The sequence below is a fragment of the Hyalella azteca genome, unplaced genomic scaffold (genome assembly GCF_000764305.2).
Source record: "Hyalella azteca isolate HAZT.00-mixed unplaced genomic scaffold, Hazt_2.0.2 contig16724, whole genome shotgun sequence".
In the NCBI taxonomy this organism is placed as follows: Eukaryota; Metazoa; Arthropoda; class Malacostraca; order Amphipoda; family Hyalellidae; genus Hyalella; species Hyalella azteca.
In genome coordinates, this window is record NW_025946533.1 from 38065 (window position 1) to 60012 (window position 21948).

At 36.9% G+C, this 21948-nt stretch overlaps 1 protein-coding gene and 1 long non-coding RNA gene across 4 annotated transcripts; one reads left to right on the forward strand and one right to left on the reverse strand.

Moving 5' to 3' along the window:
• Positions 1 to 1937: 1937 nt before the first annotated feature.
• Positions 1938 to 2292, reverse strand: LOC125179338. Its single transcript, XR_007157231.1, has 2 exons — positions 2186 to 2292; positions 1938 to 2061 (listed from the first exon to the last, which is right to left on the reverse strand). It is a non-coding gene; the product is annotated as an uncharacterized LOC125179338 (long non-coding RNA).
• A 12278-nt stretch (positions 2293 to 14570) lies between these two features.
• LOC108669681 lies at positions 14571 to 21828 on the forward strand. Of its 3 annotated transcripts, none has more exons than XM_047885025.1 (3): positions 14571 to 14703; positions 17253 to 17414; positions 19389 to 21828. In XM_047885025.1, exon 3 carries the CDS (start codon positions 19406 to 19408, stop codon positions 21671 to 21673), a length of 2268 nt encoding a protein of 755 aa, XP_047740981.1. In that variant the 5' UTR covers positions 14571 to 14703; positions 17253 to 17414; positions 19389 to 19405; the 3' UTR covers positions 21674 to 21828. The 3 variants fall into 3 exon arrangements, with proteins under 3 accessions (XP_047740981.1, XP_018012569.1, XP_018012571.1); XM_018157080.2 differs by having other exon boundaries at positions 17256 to 17414; XM_018157082.2 differs by lacking the exon at positions 17253 to 17414.
• The last annotated feature ends 120 nt before the right edge of the window (positions 21829 to 21948 follow it).

Consider the following 21948-nt stretch of genomic DNA (forward strand, 5'->3'; position numbering starts at 1 on the left):
CGGCAGTACCTGGTTGTTGATTTCCACTTGTGGGTGGTGATTGTATTGAGCGGTGTGAGGAGTGATGAGCGTGACTGTTGACTTGGTGGCTGAAATTTCGAGATTGCGTTGGGTAAAGAAGGAGGTCAGCTCTGGCAGATAGTTATTGAGTTGTTCGGTAAGTCGTACGGTGTCGGGTCCAGTTGCGTAGATGGTGAAGTCGTCTGCGTAGGAGATGATTTTGATGTTCGGCGGAGGTGGTGGGGCTTTGGAAACGTAGTGGTTAAAGAGCGATGGGGACAGCACGGATCCCTGTGGTAGCCCAGTGTGAATGATTCGTTGTTTCGAGGTTTCATTGCGGAATTCGGTGTAGGCTTAACAGTTAAACAGTTAAAATGTTATCGGACGCATCGTTGGAATCCTTGTACATTCCCAGAACTGGAGGACTTCAAAGATGACATCTTTGAAGGCGTCACCGTAAGTAGCACCATCGCTATGATGGAAATGGACAACGGCCAAAACTTCCTGGCAAGAAGGAAGCTTTGCTCCCGTCAACGTGGGAGAAGAAGACGCTGAATATCCCCCCTTTGCACGTGTGACAGTCGCCATTGCCTATCTCAACCTTCAACAATCCGTAGATGAACATGACTGACTGACTATGAGAGGTAGACACTGCACAACGCACTCTGAAATGGAATCAAGTCATTCAAGGTGGGACTGGACAAAAAATTACTGTTCAAGCATGTTCAGACCCATTTATTTGTTCACTCTATGGACCCAATGACCCTGAGCCATAGGAATGAAACTTTGACACCATTGAGCGACCTCTGAATATTAACTGATTTGAAAAATATATTAAGGATATTATTTAGGCCTCTGGAGGAACCCGTTTTTGAGGTAGGAACTCATTTTCAAGAAAAAAAGTTTTTTGAGGACCACCCTAATACCCACCCATACCCCTTGTCATTAGCCTGCGCTCGCCGAACGCACAACCAATGTACATATTCAGTAGCCTGCGCTCGCCGAGCGCATCCGGCCAGCGCTGCTCCAGCTCATGGTCAACTATACGCACCAACCACACCGCTTTAATATTAACAGCACGCAACCGACTCAAGCCCATGATCCAAGACCGCTGTTATCAGGCGTCACCCCTCTGTCACTGTAATTCTGGAAGGTCAACAGACATCACCAATTCATGCATTAAGTCACCACTCACATTCAGTATCTAGCTATACTCAGGTGTTGTGTTTCATTACCTTTTTTCATTTTATCAAAGAAATCAATTAAATAATTTTTCAATGTCATTTTTACTTATACTGTATAAAATGAGACTTGATAAATCATCTGATGTAAATCATACGAAAAAAAATACATTTAATGTGAAAACTCTTTGGATATATTTTTGTAGTAAAATGAAAGCAAGTATTGTCAGCATGAAACATTACCTTTTAACACACTACCGGTAGTTAAAAACCTAAACAGACATATAGAAACTCAAAAGCATCGGAAAGCAATTAACAGTTCGATCATATCATATGAATACTTTAATTCAAAGACAAAATGCGTATTGTGTAATATCAAAGTTCAAAACATAAAAAGGCATGACGTTGAAGTGATAGCATATTAGCCAGCTCTTTCTTTTATTGTAATCTTTGCAATTTAGAAGTGAATGATATCGGAGCGCATGAAGATTCAAATGTACGTTTTGTAGATAAATTTGAATGCATGAGAGGTGATATTATAAGTAGACTGTAAATGATGAATGCGTAGAATATATTTATCTTGATATAAGAATGATCGATCCGAATTTATTTCTGAATAATATAACATTGCCAATTAGAAAGTCAGCAGTGAATGGCTCTCCTCAGCGAGGTTGATGTGTACCTATGTATATCTTGTTGGCAGGATATTCTAGTATATCAGTGTGAGATTGTTATCTCAAGGTTCAATAAACAAAAGATCTTTACAAGTCTAATTATCCTAACTATTAAGCAGAGTGGCGCATAAGAGTTATCTGAGAGCAATAATGAGAGTAGCGACGTAATGAGAGGAGTCGCGAGAGGAGAAGGACTCCGCTGTGCCCTAGAGGACGGACAGCAATACTTACAATTAACACCAATGAATAAATAATCTGACTATATTAGCACGATATAACCTTCACTAATATCAAATATAGAAACAATAGTTAACCTCGTCCAACTCATACCTTAGAGTCGTGCTCTGCAGCCTAAGTAGCTCAGACCACCTCGCAGGGACATACAGGACGAAGTGCTTCTAATTCTATGACTAGGCTCAAAGAAAGGTTGCATGCCTGTCAGTAATACGGAATGGGCTTACAATACTACAATAAGTAACTGAAGTTCTTGCTAATTGTTACTCTGCTAACAGAGATTTAGGGGACGGATATGAGGGAGCTTTTCTTTTCGACTCAAAAGGAAAAATACTGTAAGTTCTAATTCAATATTTTTTTATTGTTGTATTTCACAAATACATCATGGAAAAACACTTTACTTAAAGACGCAAAATTATGTTCTTCGACCATCAAATATCTTCCATTCTCTACACAATACATTAGTAAAAAAATTAGTATATAACCTTAAACTGTACGTTTATTCGCAAATGTATTCAAGACTCATGACCAAACCTTATTTTAAATGCAATTCCTATAAAAAAGGCGTAACTAATCAAATTTGTCGTACAATATGATGTTTTTCATTGAATTATTGATCACTTGGCGTCTCAAGTGTCATTACAGCTAAATTTTGACTGACATCTTTCGCAACAACAGAGGTAGAGTCCAATTCCTTACGTATATTCACGCTAGCTGACGAACATGAAGTGAAGAGACTTCGTCGGCAGTAGCTTGTAGTTAGATACATTATGTTTAAACAGATCAATTAATTAGGTTAATCCTGTCTTCCAGGAAACATTCGAGATGCATTAGTCCTCCATTTTCAGAATTATTATCATTATATATATTTTTTCATTGAGAAAACAACTATATAAGCTTGATTTTGTTAATTGGTTATTGAAGTGTTATAATCTGACGGGTCGCAAATCGACCATTAATATATATGATAATGTTATAGAATGCAACGTTGTGTGTTGGTGCACATGTTCTTGAAGCCTACGCAGGCATCGTGGGTATACAATCGTCACATCTATCGGCTCTTAGTCGACGATGTTCCAATTGCTAAATGGCTTGCACATAATAATAATAATAGCGGTTTCAGCATTTAGTAGGCCGTAGGCCTGTCGCCGATTCTTAACATCGCAGAACATTCACAGCATTTTGCGGTCTCGAACTCGCAACTCGCTGCTACAATTATTCTGCTGTGCTTAACCGCCCGGCCTCCTCGCCGATTCTGACCAGAAACTGGCGCACAGAGCTGGGATCTCTCTTCGCCAATCTTGGTGCTCTGGGGCCATACTTTCAAAATTAGCTAAGTGAACGTAAGTAGTTAAGCTCTATTTTTTTCTATGATTGGTGGATTTTGCTTGAAAGGCCCTCAACGATTGGCTGAAGAACTTACGATCTCTTAATTTTTTTTGAAAGTATGGGCCCTGAACTTTAACCACTGGGCCACCCTGCCCACCACTGGGCCACCCTGCCCACATGAAAAAGGGACAAGAACTTTTACGTCAGTATTAATTTTTGATGTATTACTTATGTATTTAACATGTTTGGAATACTTCGTCACTGTTCAAAAACAATGAACAGTCTGGGAACTGGTGAAGAAATAAAAGGCTAGAATAATCGAACGCCTCCTCTCCCCTCCACGCTCACCCTGATTCCCTCCCCTACCCGCTACAATTATAAACAACGATCAGTGGAGTCAACCTCACAGCCGACGTGGGGGTTAGGGTGAAGGTACCCTCTTACCCTCGAATAGGTACACACAATCATACCATGTCAACAGGTTAACAAACACACGGATAAATCCAGTGCAAATATTGTCTCATCCCTGTAATAATAAATGCGATATATTGAGCCAATTTCAGCCAAGGGGTAAATAAAACAGGAGTATTGAGGAATTTATCTCTTCTTTCAACCCCCTGGGGGCTCACCTCAACTCCCTCCTCGCCTCCACATTCATCAATTGCCTTTTGTTTTCTTCGTCTCTCAGTCGGTGATCGTCGCCCCAACACAGGCTGTAAGAGATGCTCATGCTCTCAAGTATGGCTCTTTTGTGTACTGTACACAATACAAGTGGCATCGTCTTACCACATTGTCGCACTGTGCTGTAAAAATTCTGCCAAGAGCTGTGCAAAAACAACCTTCAAATATTGCTTTATTACTGTTATAGGCTACTTCTGTCAATTCTAAAAATTTTTACATGAATTAAATGGTATGCCAGTAAAGCAAATTCCCTAACCCTATGTAAGGAATTTATTACAATGAAAATTTTCACATCAACATGAATGCTCCAATAGCGTGTTGTGCGTATAAAATTTGCATTGCGTCTTATGCTACATTGCACAAGATGAATAGCGTCATATGGATTGAATAGCGTCTTCTGCTACACTATAGTTAATTTATTTCAATGAATTGCATTAAAATAGTTGTTACAATGATAGCAAACGAAAACTTTTTAAAAAGAATTGTGTTGTTTTCGAATTTATTTCCTTCATATTTTAAAACAAACCTACGATTATGTCTCCGTTATTACCCTAACGCAAGACTCTTATTTTATATTTCAAAATCAGTATGCATCAGTCATCAGTATGCATCTTCTTAACCGTTTTTGATGAACTTCTGATAAAAATTTACACATTTACATGAATGTTCTCATTACTGCACAGATCATGTACGTATAGAATTTAAATTGCTATATTCCAACTCATTTAATTCAATGATTAATTTATTAACCAGACAACGATGTACCGTACGACAACCAAGCGATGGTGAAACGCGTGTCAGGAATACAAAATTTAGATGGATCCAATTATTTGAAATAATATATGATCGTTCAAGTTTAGTGAATGACAACTTAATATTAAATTGTGCTGTTTATGCATTCATTATCTTCATATTTTAAAACATAATTACGATTATCTTTTCGTAATTTGTACAAAAATTTTAGCGCGACATCCATTTTATTTGGAAGGAAGAATCCATTACAACAAAAATCGAGGTGGAAAGGAAACCGCTCTGAATAAAGCCTTTATTAATTCGGAACTCTGTTCATGGGAACACGCATCATAGCTTTAAAAATTATATATCTAGATTTTCCTCTTTCATTATCATATGAATCATCCTATTACAATCACAATAATAATAATTCATCATCATTTAATAATTCATCATCATCCATCAGTATGCATCTGTCATCAGTATGCATCTTCCATCAGTATGCATCAGTCATCAATATGCATCGGTCATCAGTATGCATCAGTCATCAGTATGCATCAGTCATCAGTATGCATCAGTCATCAGCATGCATCGGTCATCAGTATGCATCAGTCATCAGTATGCATCAGTCATCAATATGCATCGGTCATCAGTATGGTTCAATCATCAGTATGCATCATCCATCAGTATGGTTCAGTCATCAGTATGCATCAGTCATCAGTATGCATCAGTCATCAGTATGCATCAGTCATCAGTATGCATCATCCATCAGTATGGTTCAGTCATCAGTATGCATCAGCGGGAAGGATCAGTATTGTTTGAATTGTGTTGTTTATGCATTCGTTTGCTTCATATTTTGAAACGCAATTAAGATTATTTCTCCGTAATCATCGTAACGCATGCCATGTATTTACGACCAGCTTGACAATATTTACACATTATTGACTATGCATGCAAACATGTATTGTCAGTCTTGGCCTTTTAAAAGTCACACCAGCACCAGAGAAGCGCTTTGAAAGCTGAGTGGATTGCAAAGTGTGTGTGGGGGGGGGGAGAGAGAGGGAGGATGTTTACCGCGGGCCCACAGAAGATTTATTACCAGAGGACAGACCTGCCTTTCCTGCCAAGTACGACGACGAAGGGGCAAATCTCGATTAAATCTACGGAAAATTCACGGACCTGTTGTTAAAAACGAATATAACTACAACCAGAAAAATTATTCAGAAATGCTTGGTATAGCGATCAATGAAGAATAACGAGTTAAACAAACTGGTATCGCGAAAATGTCAGAAAAGTCGCTCATTTTACGATCCTTATGGTTCAAAATTTTCGTTAGCGATAACACTGGTAATACAAAGTTTACATGATTTATCTTAATGCCCACAGATTGAAAATAATTAGCCAGGATAGCATTCCAAATTTCAGATTTTTATCTTATTTATGAGAGGAGTTATCTGTCGAACTCATGGTTAAGAATGTCCATAGACGACTACCGCGGCTGAGCGCGTTGAACGGGCCTCTTAAATGATTAATAGTAATGCTTTGCTTTGCTACTGCTGATTAAAATTAGTTACGCCACACTAAATGGTATATATGCATGGTGCTGCTGTGCCTGCTAATGATGAGTAGATGCCTTAATTACGAATTATAGGGGATGTTCATTAAAATTTGAGAATAAGACTCAAACTTTATTGCAAAGGAAATTTAGACTGGGAGTTTATTTGTCTGTGAGAATCTCTGACATGCCTTTGAGCAATGAGCATTCTACGCAAGACTAGCCAGCCAGCTGATGATTTTTGTAATTGAACTAAATTATGAGCCCACCAAGAGTGCTGTAGGTGACTTGGGTTCCATCAATACCTTAATGCTGGACTTGACAAATGCACGAGGTCATGTTGGTGTTAGGTCACTGTGTGTACGTTGAAATGAGGCTGTGTTTGTAAACAGTTTAACTGGCGCGAATAAATCAACTTTTCTTAATGCGGTACAAAAGTAGTTAATTAGAAAAATGTTTGAAACTTAAGCGTTCTCAATACACTCATACATAAATAAACTATTTATTTTGTCAATTAATAATCGAGTTAATAAAATTATTTGCCTGATGTACAGGGTGCGGCGTGGGAACTTACTCTTTTAAAAAAATCACAAAGTAAAAAGTATTAAAGATAGCGTTTTAATTCTTTCTTTTTTACAAAGAGCTACATTTAAAGTTTCGTTGGGTTTACTTGCCACCTTCCTAGGACTAATGGCCGCCACGTGGCGCGCAATTCAAATAAGTAAGTTCCCGCGCCGCACCCTGTACAATAAATTTCGCTTCGGTATTCAAACGTTGATATTGGCAGCTGTGACTTTTTAAAAACGAAACAAAAGTTGATGCGGCATTTTAAATAATAATTATTTCGTCATTGAAAAAACAGCAAACAAGAGGAAAATTATTTAAAAATTTATTTGGTTTACCTAATATAAATATCATATTATATCTAGATGAAGATTATTCTCTTATATGTTTGTCATCGAGGTTGCAGGGGAACTGCCACGCTATCGATTGCCATCGTCTAGGTAATCTGATGAGCTTCTATTGATGCGAGCAAATAAACAAACAAAGGCAAATTGTAAAATATTTGTGCCCTAAATGAAAATTGATTGTGGCCGGGTTTGTCAGACGCGCATTGAAGAATTGATCGAATTTTCATCCAGTCCAATATATCCAACTTTTTCATCAAATCTTGTTATTCGCATTATTTTCACTCAATGAAGTATGGAAAAGCAAATTTTTCATTATTAAATTGTAACGAATTTGTGACAAAAAACTTTGTATATTTTCATGTCTTTCACAATGCCGCCAATGATCAACGCAGTATTTCAATTCGGATCGAGGAGAATCTTTTTTTTGCTGTTAAGAGGTTCGATGGCAATTTCTCTACTGTATTAGATACCATTACCTTTATTTACTTCCATATAAACCGGTTGAAATTCATTTACGTGTCATATAGTAGACGATATTACAGGAAGTTCTAGTGAGGGACTCTAAATAAATCTTCTCCTAATGTTATGCTTTCAGTTTTACTTGGAAATTTTGTAAACTTTTCTGCACACGGCGCCTTACGAGCAGGTGTTACACGCGCAATTAAATGAAGCTACATGCACTTCATGCTTGACCTGTTTGAATTTAGAATTGCGCAGTGCCGTAGTGAATCCTAAATTCCGGCAATTCTGAAGATAATTCATATTAATAGATTGTGGCTGACAGATGTGCATGCTTTAAAAGTTCCATACATTTCGTCTTGGATAGTTATTAAAATTTTAGTAATATCGTGACCTTGTAATTCATCTTTATTGTCCGTCTATTTTTTTGTACATTTTTCTACCTAAATCGCTTAAGTTTATAAATTGAGTCGCTCATTCTCAGTTGGCTGGGCCGCAGTATTGGGTTGATTGAATTTGGTTGACGACGGCCCAGAATCTTTGGCACAACATTTACAATCGGTAATTACACTTCACGTGCGATTTTTTTTAGAATGTAGTATTCTTGAATATGGGAGAATATTATTCAAGTGAAATTGTAGTCTCTTGAAATTTGTTAATCCTATAGAATAATTCGTAAATTATCCTGAATGAATTTGTTGCACTTGCAGAAGATTCTAGTTTTCAAAGTCTGTTACCCCCGCTGAAAATGAGCTATCCTGGCAAATCCTAACATTGTCTTATTTCATTTGTTCTTCAATTAAAAATAAATGAATGAATGAAATAATGAATTAGCCCTAAATAGGACTTATTTATTACCCTCAAAGTCCCAATTTCAGTAAAAGATGAAGAGTTATCACAGTTAAATCAGCCATTATTCACGTACATTAACATTAATCATAGTTAACTAAACCCGATGCTAGTTAAACTAATACTCATAGTATAACTAACAACGGATTCATCTCTATCCATAAAACTGGCCCGCTCTTGACTTATCCAAATGCGCCGCTGACGGAGAACACGAATGCGTGCGCCTCGTGTCTTCGTATCACGCGATCCGTGCCTGAATTTCCTGCAGCCTCACGAAAAATTTCCTCCCGTTTTCAGCAGCCAAGTTATTTTAAGGTTTGCCTCATCCTCTTTTGTCTAGCCAAATATTAGTGTGCTTTTTATAACCTTATTGATAAATTGCAGTCTTATTTTAGTTCATGGTGTAAATTACTTGCTAGGTGCAATATTTGAGATACAAATCTTCCCAGTCAAATGTATTGTTTTTACCAATGTTTCTTATGCTGAAACAATTATTATGACTTGCATGGATCATATATATTAAATCATTTAATCAATGAGCGATGTAAAAGTTACTTCCATATTACACAAACTACACACTTGACTGAATCCCGAGGTCAATAATGTATTTGTGTTCATAGTGCAATGTAATAGCATTTTTCTCCTCAACATAACCACACATTTTCTAATTAAATGATGATCTCTTGATTTTAAAATTATGATATGGTAGAAATTTTGAATTAATTCAGGTGATGTTCCTCCATCTCGAGCTACGGAAGCAATAGACCGGCCTAAACGTCCCGAGCGTCACGCCATGGGAGCCTGCCACCGCAATGCACTCAACAGATTACTCAGTTAAACCAGCGTGTTACTTTGATGAACAAATGTTTTGTTTTATTCATAACGTTCTGAAAGCCAGGCAAGAACTTCGAATGAACTTGTGAGCTACATTAGCTAATACTTTTTATTGTAGTACTGTGCAGTAGCGACCATTAATATAAAATGCTAGTGCATTATACTTAGCCTATTATTTTAGTACTGTGTTGCAGCTACAAACATTATACTTAATATTCTCGTGCATTATCATAGTAAGATGAAGTTACTACCATCACATAAGATGTAAAATAGTTGAGACTAGGTTTTGCTATGTGGAAACAGAAATACAAAACACTCATGTTCATTTGCAACTAAGCGTAATATTTTAGTCACATTAATTCAGCAATTTGTTGTCACTAAACATTGACTGAAACGCTTAACCAACTAGATTTGCGATTATTTATTATTCAGATTTAATTAACTGTAGTGAATCGGGAATTTATTACCATTCAAAATTCTGGTTTTTAGCATTTTACAGAGCTAACAGCTTGTTAACATTTTTAAAGTTTGAGGAGCAATGAACGTAACAAATTGTAGCTAAGAATTTCATTTCCCAGTTTATAAATATTGGAAATTTACATCTGTTATTCTGCTTAGTTTCTCCTTTCCAACTCCACAACTGTACAGGTACTTGAACATTATTACATCGTTCGTTCTAAAGTTCTGCGATGATTGCAGTGTTCCACACAATGTCAGTGAATAGCAATCAGTTGATGCACTAAAACATTAATAATAATAATAATAAAAATAATAATAATAACAATAATAATAATAATAATGGTTATCTTTAAATTATTACAAAGATTCATATTTTTATATTATTTGCAAGCTCGCGACCATCGAGACGCGTTGGCGACACGGCGCGGTAACCAACGTAAACACTCCCGCAGCTCCATAGTTAATTAATAATTCTTACAAATAATATAAATAAAAATTGCATGAATAACAAAATAAAGTTTCTCCGCGTAGAAATGAACTCACAAATGATACGGACTGTTCATCATGGCGTGGAAGAGATCTCTTTAAAATATTTGTTAACCAAAATAAAAATTTGAAATTCGAAAATTTTCACGAAGCATTTGTAAAATAAATTATCCCGTGATTTTTGACGAATTAACAAATTTATTAATTAGATAATACATATTTAATGCATATATTTCTTCTAACACATTATTTTATCATATATAGGAATAAATTAAAATTCAATCAAAACTTTAATAAAAAATATTTTAGAAATTCATGAATAATTGAATAATCACTGTTAATATAAACATTATCGTGTAACTAAACCACAAGAGACCCTTAATTAAATATATTTTCTGCATGACTAAAATAAGTGGCTCTCTTTATTTAGCACCACATTCAGGTTGGCAGAGCGCCACTCTGGCGTGACACTCAACACGACAGTCAGAGGGACACTGAGGCGGTGAAGAGAGTTCAGCCGAGACAACAGCGAGATTTTCTGCAGCGCTTGCTTTTTTCTGGGCAGGTGCAGAGGAAAGAGGAAAAAAATATAACTCAGTACTCACTGCAGTGAGTGAAAGAGAGCGCATTTTCTCGTCGACGAAATCTTGAGGTCACGGAAGGACGGACAGACGGACAGGCAGACAGACGGACATGGCGAGCACAATAGTGCATTTTTTCCATAAATGAGAAAATGCGCTAAAAAGTTTATTGTAAAATTGTCTCTTTTAACATGCATGGAAAACGTGACTCTGTACTTTTATGTTTTACCATCCTACACGACAAGCGCCAATTTAATCCTGCACATTAAATCAAATAGCGGTTATTCATACGTTTCAGGAATGCCTCAGCAAAAAATCGTTTGAGTTGTGCTCTAAATTCAGCCGAATATATTCATGTATTTAGTGTCTTGTATATGTCACGGTTGTGATAATTTTCATTTCCCCCATTTCTGATAATAATGTTTTTATCAGTGGAGTTTAATCACGTTATCACGTCATTAACGATAATCATTAATCACGTTAATCGTTGATCATTTCGTAAACTTCCTTGGGTTTCAAAAAGGATCTATACTCCCTGGATTTAAAAAAGTCCCTATTTTTCAGTAGATATTGTATATAAAAAAATATTTATTATCAGAGCCAAATTTCTCAAACATTTGACCTTCATAGCTGATAGAACTCAGGTGAAGGGCTTGAATTTCAATCTTCAAAGATTGCTTTAAGATAATCGATTGTCCGATTGCGTTGAGAAGTTGCAAGTGACTTCGTTTTGTATTTAAATTTATCAAATAGTACCAGTCTGGCTTAAAAATATTTAAAGGGTATCAGACGTTTAGTTTAGTTTTTCTCAAATGTGCATTCAGGGTTGAATTATGGAAATATATGGTATTTATAATTACTGTTGGTAAGCGATGGAAGTGTGTGCGTAAATTTTGTAAATATATGAAAACAAATTTTAGACACTTTAATATCGGCAAATGAACGTATTAGGTTTATCGTAAAGGTGAATAAAAGGAGAATAATGGCAAAGCAATCAAATGCGTTTCCTTGCTCGATATCTCGACGGTAATTCCCAGTTAGGTACGTTGGCTTGCAGTTGAGTGGTCGATATCTCGACGGTAATTCCCAGTTAAGTACGTTCAGCGGTGACGGCCGCCCGTTTAGTGGTCGCTATCTCGACGGCATTTCCCAGTTAGGTACGTTCAGCGGTGACGGCTTGCAGTTGAGTGGTCGAAAACTTGACAACAATTCTCAGTTAGGTGCGTTCAGCGGTGACGGCTTGCAGTTCAGTGGTCGATATCTCGACGGTAATTCCCAATCAGTGAAGCTCGGCGGTAACGGCAGTGAAGTCGCGCGAGTGGAGGTCAAGCGAAGCCGTTGCTTGACGACCCTCACCAAACAGGGCACCGCGCCGCCCGCTGTGTGATCCTTTAACCTGATTAGTGATGCTCTATATATACCTTCTAACAGTGTGCACGCGGTTAATGCTGAACACTCATTATAAATGGTTCTATTCATACACTTTATATTAATTCCCTTTAGGATTATAATTTAAGCTTCTTATAATAATTATGACCTGACTTCGTATTTACTTTAAATTTCCAGACTATATTCATGTGAAAATGGTACGTATGACTTCAAATGAGCTAATTTGTTAAATTCTGAATGATTTTCTTAAAGTTGACGTATAGTTTTTTACATGGTTTCTGTAAACTTGAAAACCTTTTTCTCCCTGAACAAATTAATGATCTGATCGCATGGATAATTAATCATTTATCAAACTTATATACACAGTTATTCGTGGTGATATTATTAATCTCATTTACTCACAAAACAATTATCCTCTAAGTTAAGGCTGCGTTAATTTCTTATTCAATGGTATATATTCATCAAAGGTATTTGGTGGCAAATACATTTTACTTCGTTGCAGCAGCGATTCAAAGCAAATAAAAAAAACATTTAAGCATCATCGTAATCATCAAATTATAACTTTTAAAAATTTTTAGCGTCTCAGAATTTTATCATAATTTTATTCATTTATATTTGAATCTTTACAATTATCTTAACATTTGAAGAATTCATAGTGTGCAGAATATCATGATTCATGAGATACTTCATTCTTCAGATAGCAATGTAGGCGCCTACAAAACCCAAAGCCCGTATCGATAAATTAACTTGATCAAGGAAGTGAAACACGGTCTTCCAATTAACAAAAAATATAACTCAGTACCCACTGCAGTGAGTGAAAGAGAGCGAATTTTCTCGTCGACGAAAACGTGAAGTCACGGACAGACAGACAGACGGACGGACATGGCGAGCACAATAGCGCATTTTTTCCATATAAATGAGAAAATGCTCCAAAAATGAAAATAAAATTCGTCGGAATGCATCCTTTATCCTCAAAGGGATAAAATCCTGAGTTAATGTGTGTATTTCTGACAACCTATTCACGGAAAGTCACACAACTCATATAAGATCACAACAAACTTGCGGTAGAGGAAAGCCGAAGCTCTGATCGACTTGCCAGAGAGATGCGTTCCCTCACTCCCGTTCTAAAGCCTCGTCGGACGCTGACAAATGATCCGAGGGATGGGAAGATTCCGAGGGAAACAACATGGCTGAATTCAAGGGCGCGAGGTCGTCGAACTTTGAACGAAGAATATGAGCTCATTTCGTTTCATAGGAATATCATATATATAATGCATTATGATATTAGGCAATATAATATATTATTATCAATATTATGTATTATTATTTTAAATATATTATATTATATTTAGCTTTATTAAATATTACACATGTATGGCTTCCTACCGAATTTTAAAGCCATGACTGGGGGATGTTAAGCCGTAAAATCTAAGTCTAAAGAATTAATCAAAAGCTTATGAGCTTCAAATTAATTCCAGTAATTAAACTTAATCTTAGTTTTTTAATACGTAACGCGCACTCAAAGTTCTGTTGCTCCTGACGTGGTGATGATAATAATGATAATAATTATTATTATTTTTATAATTATAAATATAATAAAAACAATAGCGTCAAGTGCGGTTATTCGTAAAATTAAACTAATTTCAGAAGAAGCATGTTATCCATAGTGTTAGTGTATTTATCGGTATTAAACAGCAATTAATCAATACATATTATAAATATTTCAATGTATAATATATATCTCTATACATTATTTAAACAAAAATGAAGTTCGAGATGCTTTCCGTGTATTTTTTAGAAATTAAATCAAATTGTTTATCATCGACCTGTCATTCCACGATGCATATTTACATGCACGACTATAAGTGCCGAGGATATCATTTTCGTTCATCACATCTTTCATCCTTCCTCCACCTACACTTCAGTATTTCCTGACAAGATTCATCGTCCATGATAATTTATGCATAACTATTTAAATATGATATATGTGGCAATTAGTACAAATGTGTTAAACGAACGAATTAGAATTGCTACAAATGCATTAAAATGAAATCAAACAATTATTTTGTTAAATAATATTGGTAGTCATAGCGAAAAATTTCAATTAATTAATAATTTACGTAATTAATTCGTATTAATGTTGTACGTTGATTCCTTGATGTCTTTTCTGTCAGTGGAAGAATAAAAATGATCGAAGTTCCGGCATTTCAAATCCCGTTGCTTACTATATCAGTCTTAAGTATCATTGAAGGCATCTTCAGCTGTTCCGTTTTAAACTTGTTTTAGAATATTGTTAAATATTTTATCTAAAAGTTAAGGACTTAGAAATAACTGACTTGAGATTTAAAGGTGAGGTTATAACAGGCAACTCGAATTGCCGTAAATTGAATTGTTGAATGTACGATCATTCTCCTCATGTTCACGTCTTAGATTTTAATTAAACTATTGTTTTTGCCGTTTATGTAGCAAAAGTTTTTCATAAGATTGGACAGTAGGAGGGAGCAATCATTTCATTTCTGCTGTAGTCGTAATGCAATAGACATTTTTGCTGGCAATATACGTCACTGCAGGCATTGTACGTCACTGCAGGCATTGTACGTCACTGCAGGCAATATACGTCACTGCAGGCAATATACGTCACTGCAGGCATTGTACGTCACTGCGGGCAATATACGTCACTGCAGGCAATATACGTCACTGCGGGCAATATAAGTCACTTTTCTTTCGACGTAGTTTGAACAAAGATGTTCGAGCGAAATTACTGGGTGGGATGCCAGACATTCACGGGCATGGCTGTGCAGTTCAATTTTTTTCTAGCACTTTATCATTAGTCTGCTTGAATCACAGGTTCACCAACAATTCGAAGAACAAATAACGCCATGTGAATTCCTCATATTCTTATCTTTTGAAGATATAATGAATTTACTCGGCGATTTCTTTGCTTTAAATTTATTATAAGTTTGTTTCAACGATACCATTTCATGCGAGACAATTATCGTTGTAAAGATTCGCGTTTAGCAAAGAAGTTATATCAGACGTAAAACTTGAATTTTAATTAATTTGTTTTTAGGTATAACCAAACTTTATGATTAATTCTATGGAGTGATACGAAACTTCTTATCGATGGTTACGAAATTTTGCGTGGGTCCAACGAAAGAGAGATTTTCGTCACGCTGATAGGTGATATTTAAACACTAATTATAAAATTAGGAGTATAAAGAGTATTTGATATCCTCTATATATACTCGTACAGAGTATATGCAGAGGATATACAGAGTGAACTCTTACCTGAATATTCATGATGAACAGTGACTTTACCGTACCGATTCTGTCAACCACACCACCAGCTGACATATAATCGAAAGTTATCCTAAGCGAATAACTGGAATAATTTCTTACTCGATTCTTAATTTTAAGAGGAGTCCTTCCCAAAAAGTGAAAAAATTTCTTATTCGCCCGCTGATCTTCTTTAGTAGCTGTGAAATAGGCGCGTATAACGCAGCAAACCGTTTGTATGTGTGTGCTTTAGGTAGGCAGTTTCTGACGCGTAAAAATAGAATATTTTTCATAATTAGCACCAAGATTTCTTTAGAAATACTTGATTAATAGATTGTTATTGAACTGCAATAAGTCATGCGGTGCATGATTGTATCCTCAATACGAGCATTGGTAGGTGGGAAAGCTGGGGGTGCAGCTCTAAGCATTTGTATAAATCTTTTACTTCTTTCTGGTTCAGTCGTTTGCCTCGTCTGAACACCTGACTTTTCCATGCTACGTGATCTTGAGAATCTATTTCTCGATTCACGAGCTACAACATCGAGAAACGTATAGCATTCGATTTATAGATATCTAGCGACTCTAGAAGCCATTTTTTCTGATTTATTTTTTGTTTGGATTATTTTTTGTAGAAACTAAGGAAAATTGGAAGGGGGGAAGTAAGAAATTCCTCTAGAAAAATGTAGAAGCGAAAGTAGACAAATGGCTTCTAGAGTCGCCAGATATTTGCTTCACAAATCGAATTGTATGTTTATCGATGTTGTAGCCCGTACATCAAAAGACGAGAAAAAAATTTAAAAGAAATCCTTATTTCCCGTTTTCTGTACACATCACGTTTTCCTTCACTCCCTAAAAAAATTCATACGAACAATATGTGCTTGTATGTGTTTTACAAATGTGTACAAAATTACGGACAGATTGATCAGTCATTGAAAAAATTTTGTGTAGATTAGACCCACGTTAAGGCTCGTCGGCCTTTTTTAACAAATTAATTATTGATTATGTTATCATTAATATTAGACAGCTGAAAAAACTAAACTTCACAATTTTTCTAATAAAAGTGACATGCTGTTAGAGTTAGACGAACATCTCTTCATGAAGAGCACTACTCTAAATATAGGTAAAGATTACATTCGTAATATTTTACTTCAGTGTGGCGTTGACATTGTTACGAATGAATTGATCCAGAGAATGACTCTACACTGCATTACATTCATTTGTATCATTTTAATTTATTAAGGTATATTTATATCATCACGAAGTAACACTTTGTTAAATATTGTGTAGCACAAATGCACCTTCATTCAATAGTTTGAAATATTTCTTTTCATTGGATTCTGCCGTAAAACGCATGCTTTCTCCAAGTCGAAACGATTCGATACGCCTGCGACCTATGGGACAAACATCCAATTTTTTTTGATAAGAATAAGAACAGAGAAGACTTTGGGCACGAAGATTAGATTTCGGTCACGGAGATTAGGATAATTTCCAATTCTGCCCAGCTGATGTGGTGAGTGATGGAACCTCTACAGTAAACTGACCGTTTCTAATATTTTTTTGTTTCACCTGAACCTTCGGGTAAAGAATTTGTTTACAAGAGACCTGAAACGAACTCATATCAGCAGATGGAGTCTGGCTTCCACGTGGAACGTTAGCAGCTCGCTCCCTTCAAAGTTTAATCTAGTGAACGACCAAACCACTTCTGAAAATTCTGAAGACTTTTGTTCATAACCTGTAACTTCGGCGCTCGAGCTTCAAGAACATTCTGGACTGACGCATTTTCAGTGAGTCGTTTGTGCTGCGATAGTTGTTATTAGTTCTGTAACATGGTGTGCATCAATGTGAATGTAAATCGAGGAACTGGGGTGGCATAATCAGTAAGATCTATAATTTGTTTTCTCGTTCCATGATTTATAGCTAGTTAAGGGAAATTTGATTTTGGTATGAATTAATAATAATCGTGGCACTTGGCCGATTTTTATGTGGACTTGGCTTAATTTTGATCCGAGGCCTGAAATTATTTGAATCGCTTTTTATTTTCTCCCTATGCCGGAAAAATCATCATATTGCTATAAAGATCGACAGCATTAAATCCAGTTAAATAGTGCCTTCTTTTCATATTATTGGCTGCAGTTCCAGTGTACCAGCTCAGACTATCAGAAGGTTCTATCAAATTAATTTAGTTCCTCATAATACTTATGCAGTACTTAACTGAAGAATCGAGGGAAAGAATAAATATTTGGATGAACGAGTTGATTGAATTAAAAATATTTTCGTTTGTGTAACTAAATGTGTAATAAAATGTTTCTGTTTGGATAGAAAATTTTAAACTGATTCTTCTAAATAGTAACTCAATTTCACCGCGATTAAGAATCTTCGGTTTAGTCCCATTGAAGCAAAGCATGCATAATGCGTATACCGTACCTTTCTTGTTCACTCTAAATTCATTAATTGACGGTAATCATACAAGGCTTCATTAAGTAACCTCATTTGTATGTATTCCCAGGTTCGACTCAGTTTTACACGAATTTTCTAGGAACAGATTCTCGTTTAGAGACCAGGATTAAACTTCATAGAATCATCATTGAAAACTGCAAGCGAATGTAATAGAAATGATGGGGCCCTAAACTGCAGCAAAATAATTTATTTTATGATTTCGAAATGTGTCTCTATTTAATTTAGATCAATAATGCTTCGAAACAAAAATGTTTGTAAAACAATGAAAAGGTTAATTGGATTCATGACCAAGTAGAATAGAGCAAAACTAGTTTCAATTTTGTATCCGGAACTTCAAATTTCCAAAAAAAAATATTGCGACTGTTCGGAAGGGTAAATTTCGGATAAAGTGTCCGATACTTTTTGTGTCTCGAGATGTTACTTGAACATAACATTTTTTTTTTCAATTGTGATCGAGCTATTTAGAAATGAGTGGTTTGCTTGGATTAGAATATTTAAATAGTTAAAGCTTCGGTAGTGTAATTTTTTGGTTATGTGATTTTTTTCAATATGAGGCATTGAGAACTGAAGGTGAAGGCTGCATTAGAAAATTTGAATATAATTTAAGTTGTGTACGTGTAATTTCTTTACAATAAAATTTGAAGTTTCCTCTAAATTTTAGAAAAAGGGCTGGGTTAAATAGTAGTTCTATCCTAAATGTGTGCTGCAACGGTACTTCCTTTAATTACCATACATTAGTTTCGAGATTATCAACGGGATTCGGGATGGCGGGAGATTCGGGATGACGGGAGATTTGGGGTGACGGGAGATTTGGGGTGACGGGAGATTTATGACGGGAGATTTGGTATGACGGGAGATTTGGTATGACGGGAGATTTGGTATGACGGGAGATTTGGTATGACGGGAGATTTGGGATGACCGAGATTGGGGATGATCGAGATTGGGGATGACCGAGATTGGGGATGACCGAGATTGGGGATGACCGAGATTGGGGATGACCGAGATTGGGGATGACCGAGATTGGGGATGACCGAGAATGATTATTCGCAAATTCTCCCCGAAAATTTGTTTCTGTGATACGGTTACGTTGGTTTGGATTCCACTTGGTTACGCACTTTGAAATAATTTCCTACTGGTATCAGTCGCAGAAATAATTCCAGCAAACATAATTCTATTATTACCCACTCATTAGAACTACACGAAAAGTTTCCTTTGATTTTGTGACCAAGTTATTCAGACTGTAATGGTATTTTATTTCGTTAATTATGTCCGATTTAATAAAATGTAATTATTTGTTTCAGGAAAGAGACGAGACAAAATGACGTCCACCACGGTTCACTATGAAAATGAGTGTCAACCAACGAGTGTGAATACGATTTCTTTGCCTGTCGTCCACAGCAGCAGGACAGCGCGTCCGATATACTCCACAAACTGGTCGCAATACCAATACCTGGAAAAAGAATTAGCAAAGCTTGGGTACGATGAAGAAAATCCACCGCCGGCCGATCTTCTCGAATTGCTCAAAACAAAGCACAAGGACTATGAACCAAACGAGGAGAGGAAAGTTTGTTCTTCTCCAGCAAGAGAGCGAAAAGATATCAAAACGTGTGAGAGCATGCATGAAGCCATTCTTTCCCCCAGGAAAGAAATAAAACCCAGCCCATACAGCATTACATACAAAAGAAGCCAAAAAATCGTTGTGCCTCGTTACGTAGATGTCAACTCGTTACCTAAAAACACTGTTCTAGGAGTTCCGTTTAATACGGCAAGTCTGCTCTTTCGACAGTGTCAACATCAGACGTTGATGACGCAGGACGACGAAGAACTACAACAGCCAACCAAATATTCCGAGATGAAAAAGACAGCCGTCGGAGGAATTGAAGATTCAAAGAATACCGAAGAAGCGGAATCTGAAAAAGCTATTGGCATGAAGTCCGCTGGACTGGATTCTCATAACTTAGATTCTATAGAATACAATACAGAGTATTTCCAGCAACATTATGAACAGCCACTCGACAAATATGATGCTATCAATAATTTTATCGCTGCAGCTCGTCATGATGCTTCTGACACGAGAAGCATTGTCTCTAATGCATCAAGCAACTGTACCGAGAGTGCCGACCTTCAATATTCACGCGAGCAGGAAGAAATGTATCCTAATGCACTGTTTCGGCCTTCCCCCACCAAGTCTAAGAGTGAATCTTTAATAGTAGAGCCTCCAACCTCACCGTCGAGTGTTGCAAGAGAGTCTTTCTTCTCCGGAAATCAACTGCAGTTTGCGACACTCCAAGCCCTCCAAAAATATTTGATAGCCCGAAGTTCCTCATTGGTCGGTTTTAACTCGGGTTACGGTTATGCTTTTGATACTTCCAGCTGTTCCTCGATTATTGCAAACTCCAATAGTGAGAGTGCCGACCTTGAATCAGCATGCGAGCAGGAAGAAATGTATCCCAGTCTGGGGAGAAACTATTCCCCCGTGACTGCTCACAATGACTCTTTAAGAGTCGAGCCTCCAACCTCGCCTTCACGTGCTCCATCAGAGTCCTCTGAAAATCTACCTCAATCCTCATCAGTCTGCTACACGGGCTGTGGCTCTACACCATATTTCTTGTCGGCGAGTGCTGCTGCGAATTTTTGGGATGATCCATCAGGCTCAGACGAACTTCCAAAAGTCAAGGCTAATTCTGCGCATTTTAGTAACTTAAATAATTTATCTGACTCTCCACCGACGAAAACTTCTTCAATCACCATTGGTTCTGCATCAAAATATTTCCCGCCTGTGGCAAAAACACAGGAACAATTCGCCCCATATTGCTCTATTTCCTGCACCACTACCGAAAAACGTCTGAATTCGGAGACTTGTCTTCCATCGCGCAATGGGATCGCGCACGATGATGCTTCATGTGATTCTAGAATGTGCGATCCATCTTCTGGAAATATCGCTCGGACCATTGCATCAAACATCCACTCAATAACCCATAATACCACTGAATTTATTCCTTCTTCAAACTCAAATGAAGCGCTTCCTTCGAGTTACGACTTCGCCACTGGGTATATGCCAGCGTATCAAGAGGCCTCTAATTCCGTTGTCTCTGGCCCCGAGACCCAGTATAAGCTCATGCACGGGCAAACAAATAAATGTCATGCCTCAGACAATGACTTTTGTATCTCACATGTTCGGTATCCCACTATTACTACTACTGATCACGGGTCTTCGACCCACCCTACAACATCACCCTACGCACCTGTAGCTTCTTCATACGCTACACCAGCACTTAACTCATCGACAACAGCTTCACGTCTGCCACGGAATAGTAGCAACTCGTTTCATTCTTCTATTACCCAGCCAAATTTAAATTATCAATTCGATGTGGATTATTATCCGTATCTACTGACACCGCGTGCAGAGAATGGTTTGAACGAGCTGCCTGGGAGCCGACAAGAAATATTTTCGGCAGCTCATAAGTCGGGAGAGCCGAAGAGAGCGCCAGAAAGCGTTGTTGTGGACATCGGTTACAGTGACTATGTGAGCCCCTCAAGTAAACCAAGCACAGTTGGAGGTTTCTTGTCTAAGCTCTGGAAGTAACTGTGACTTTTTCCTAAAAGTCGCAAATGTATTCCAAGAGTTCTAAATTGTTGAACACAAATAAGGAGTAAATGATAAGCTGGACAGGCATCGATATCATCCTTGTGTACTTTCCCTGTTGTTTTAATCTAACATAAATAAATGATAGAAAATTATTCTCAGTTTCTTTTCTTATGCCATCTTGAAAAATTTTCTTTAAATTTAGCTTGAAATGAGACGCAAGTTGATAATTATTTCACGTTTCTTATTGATGATGAGTCATCCTTAAGATAGGC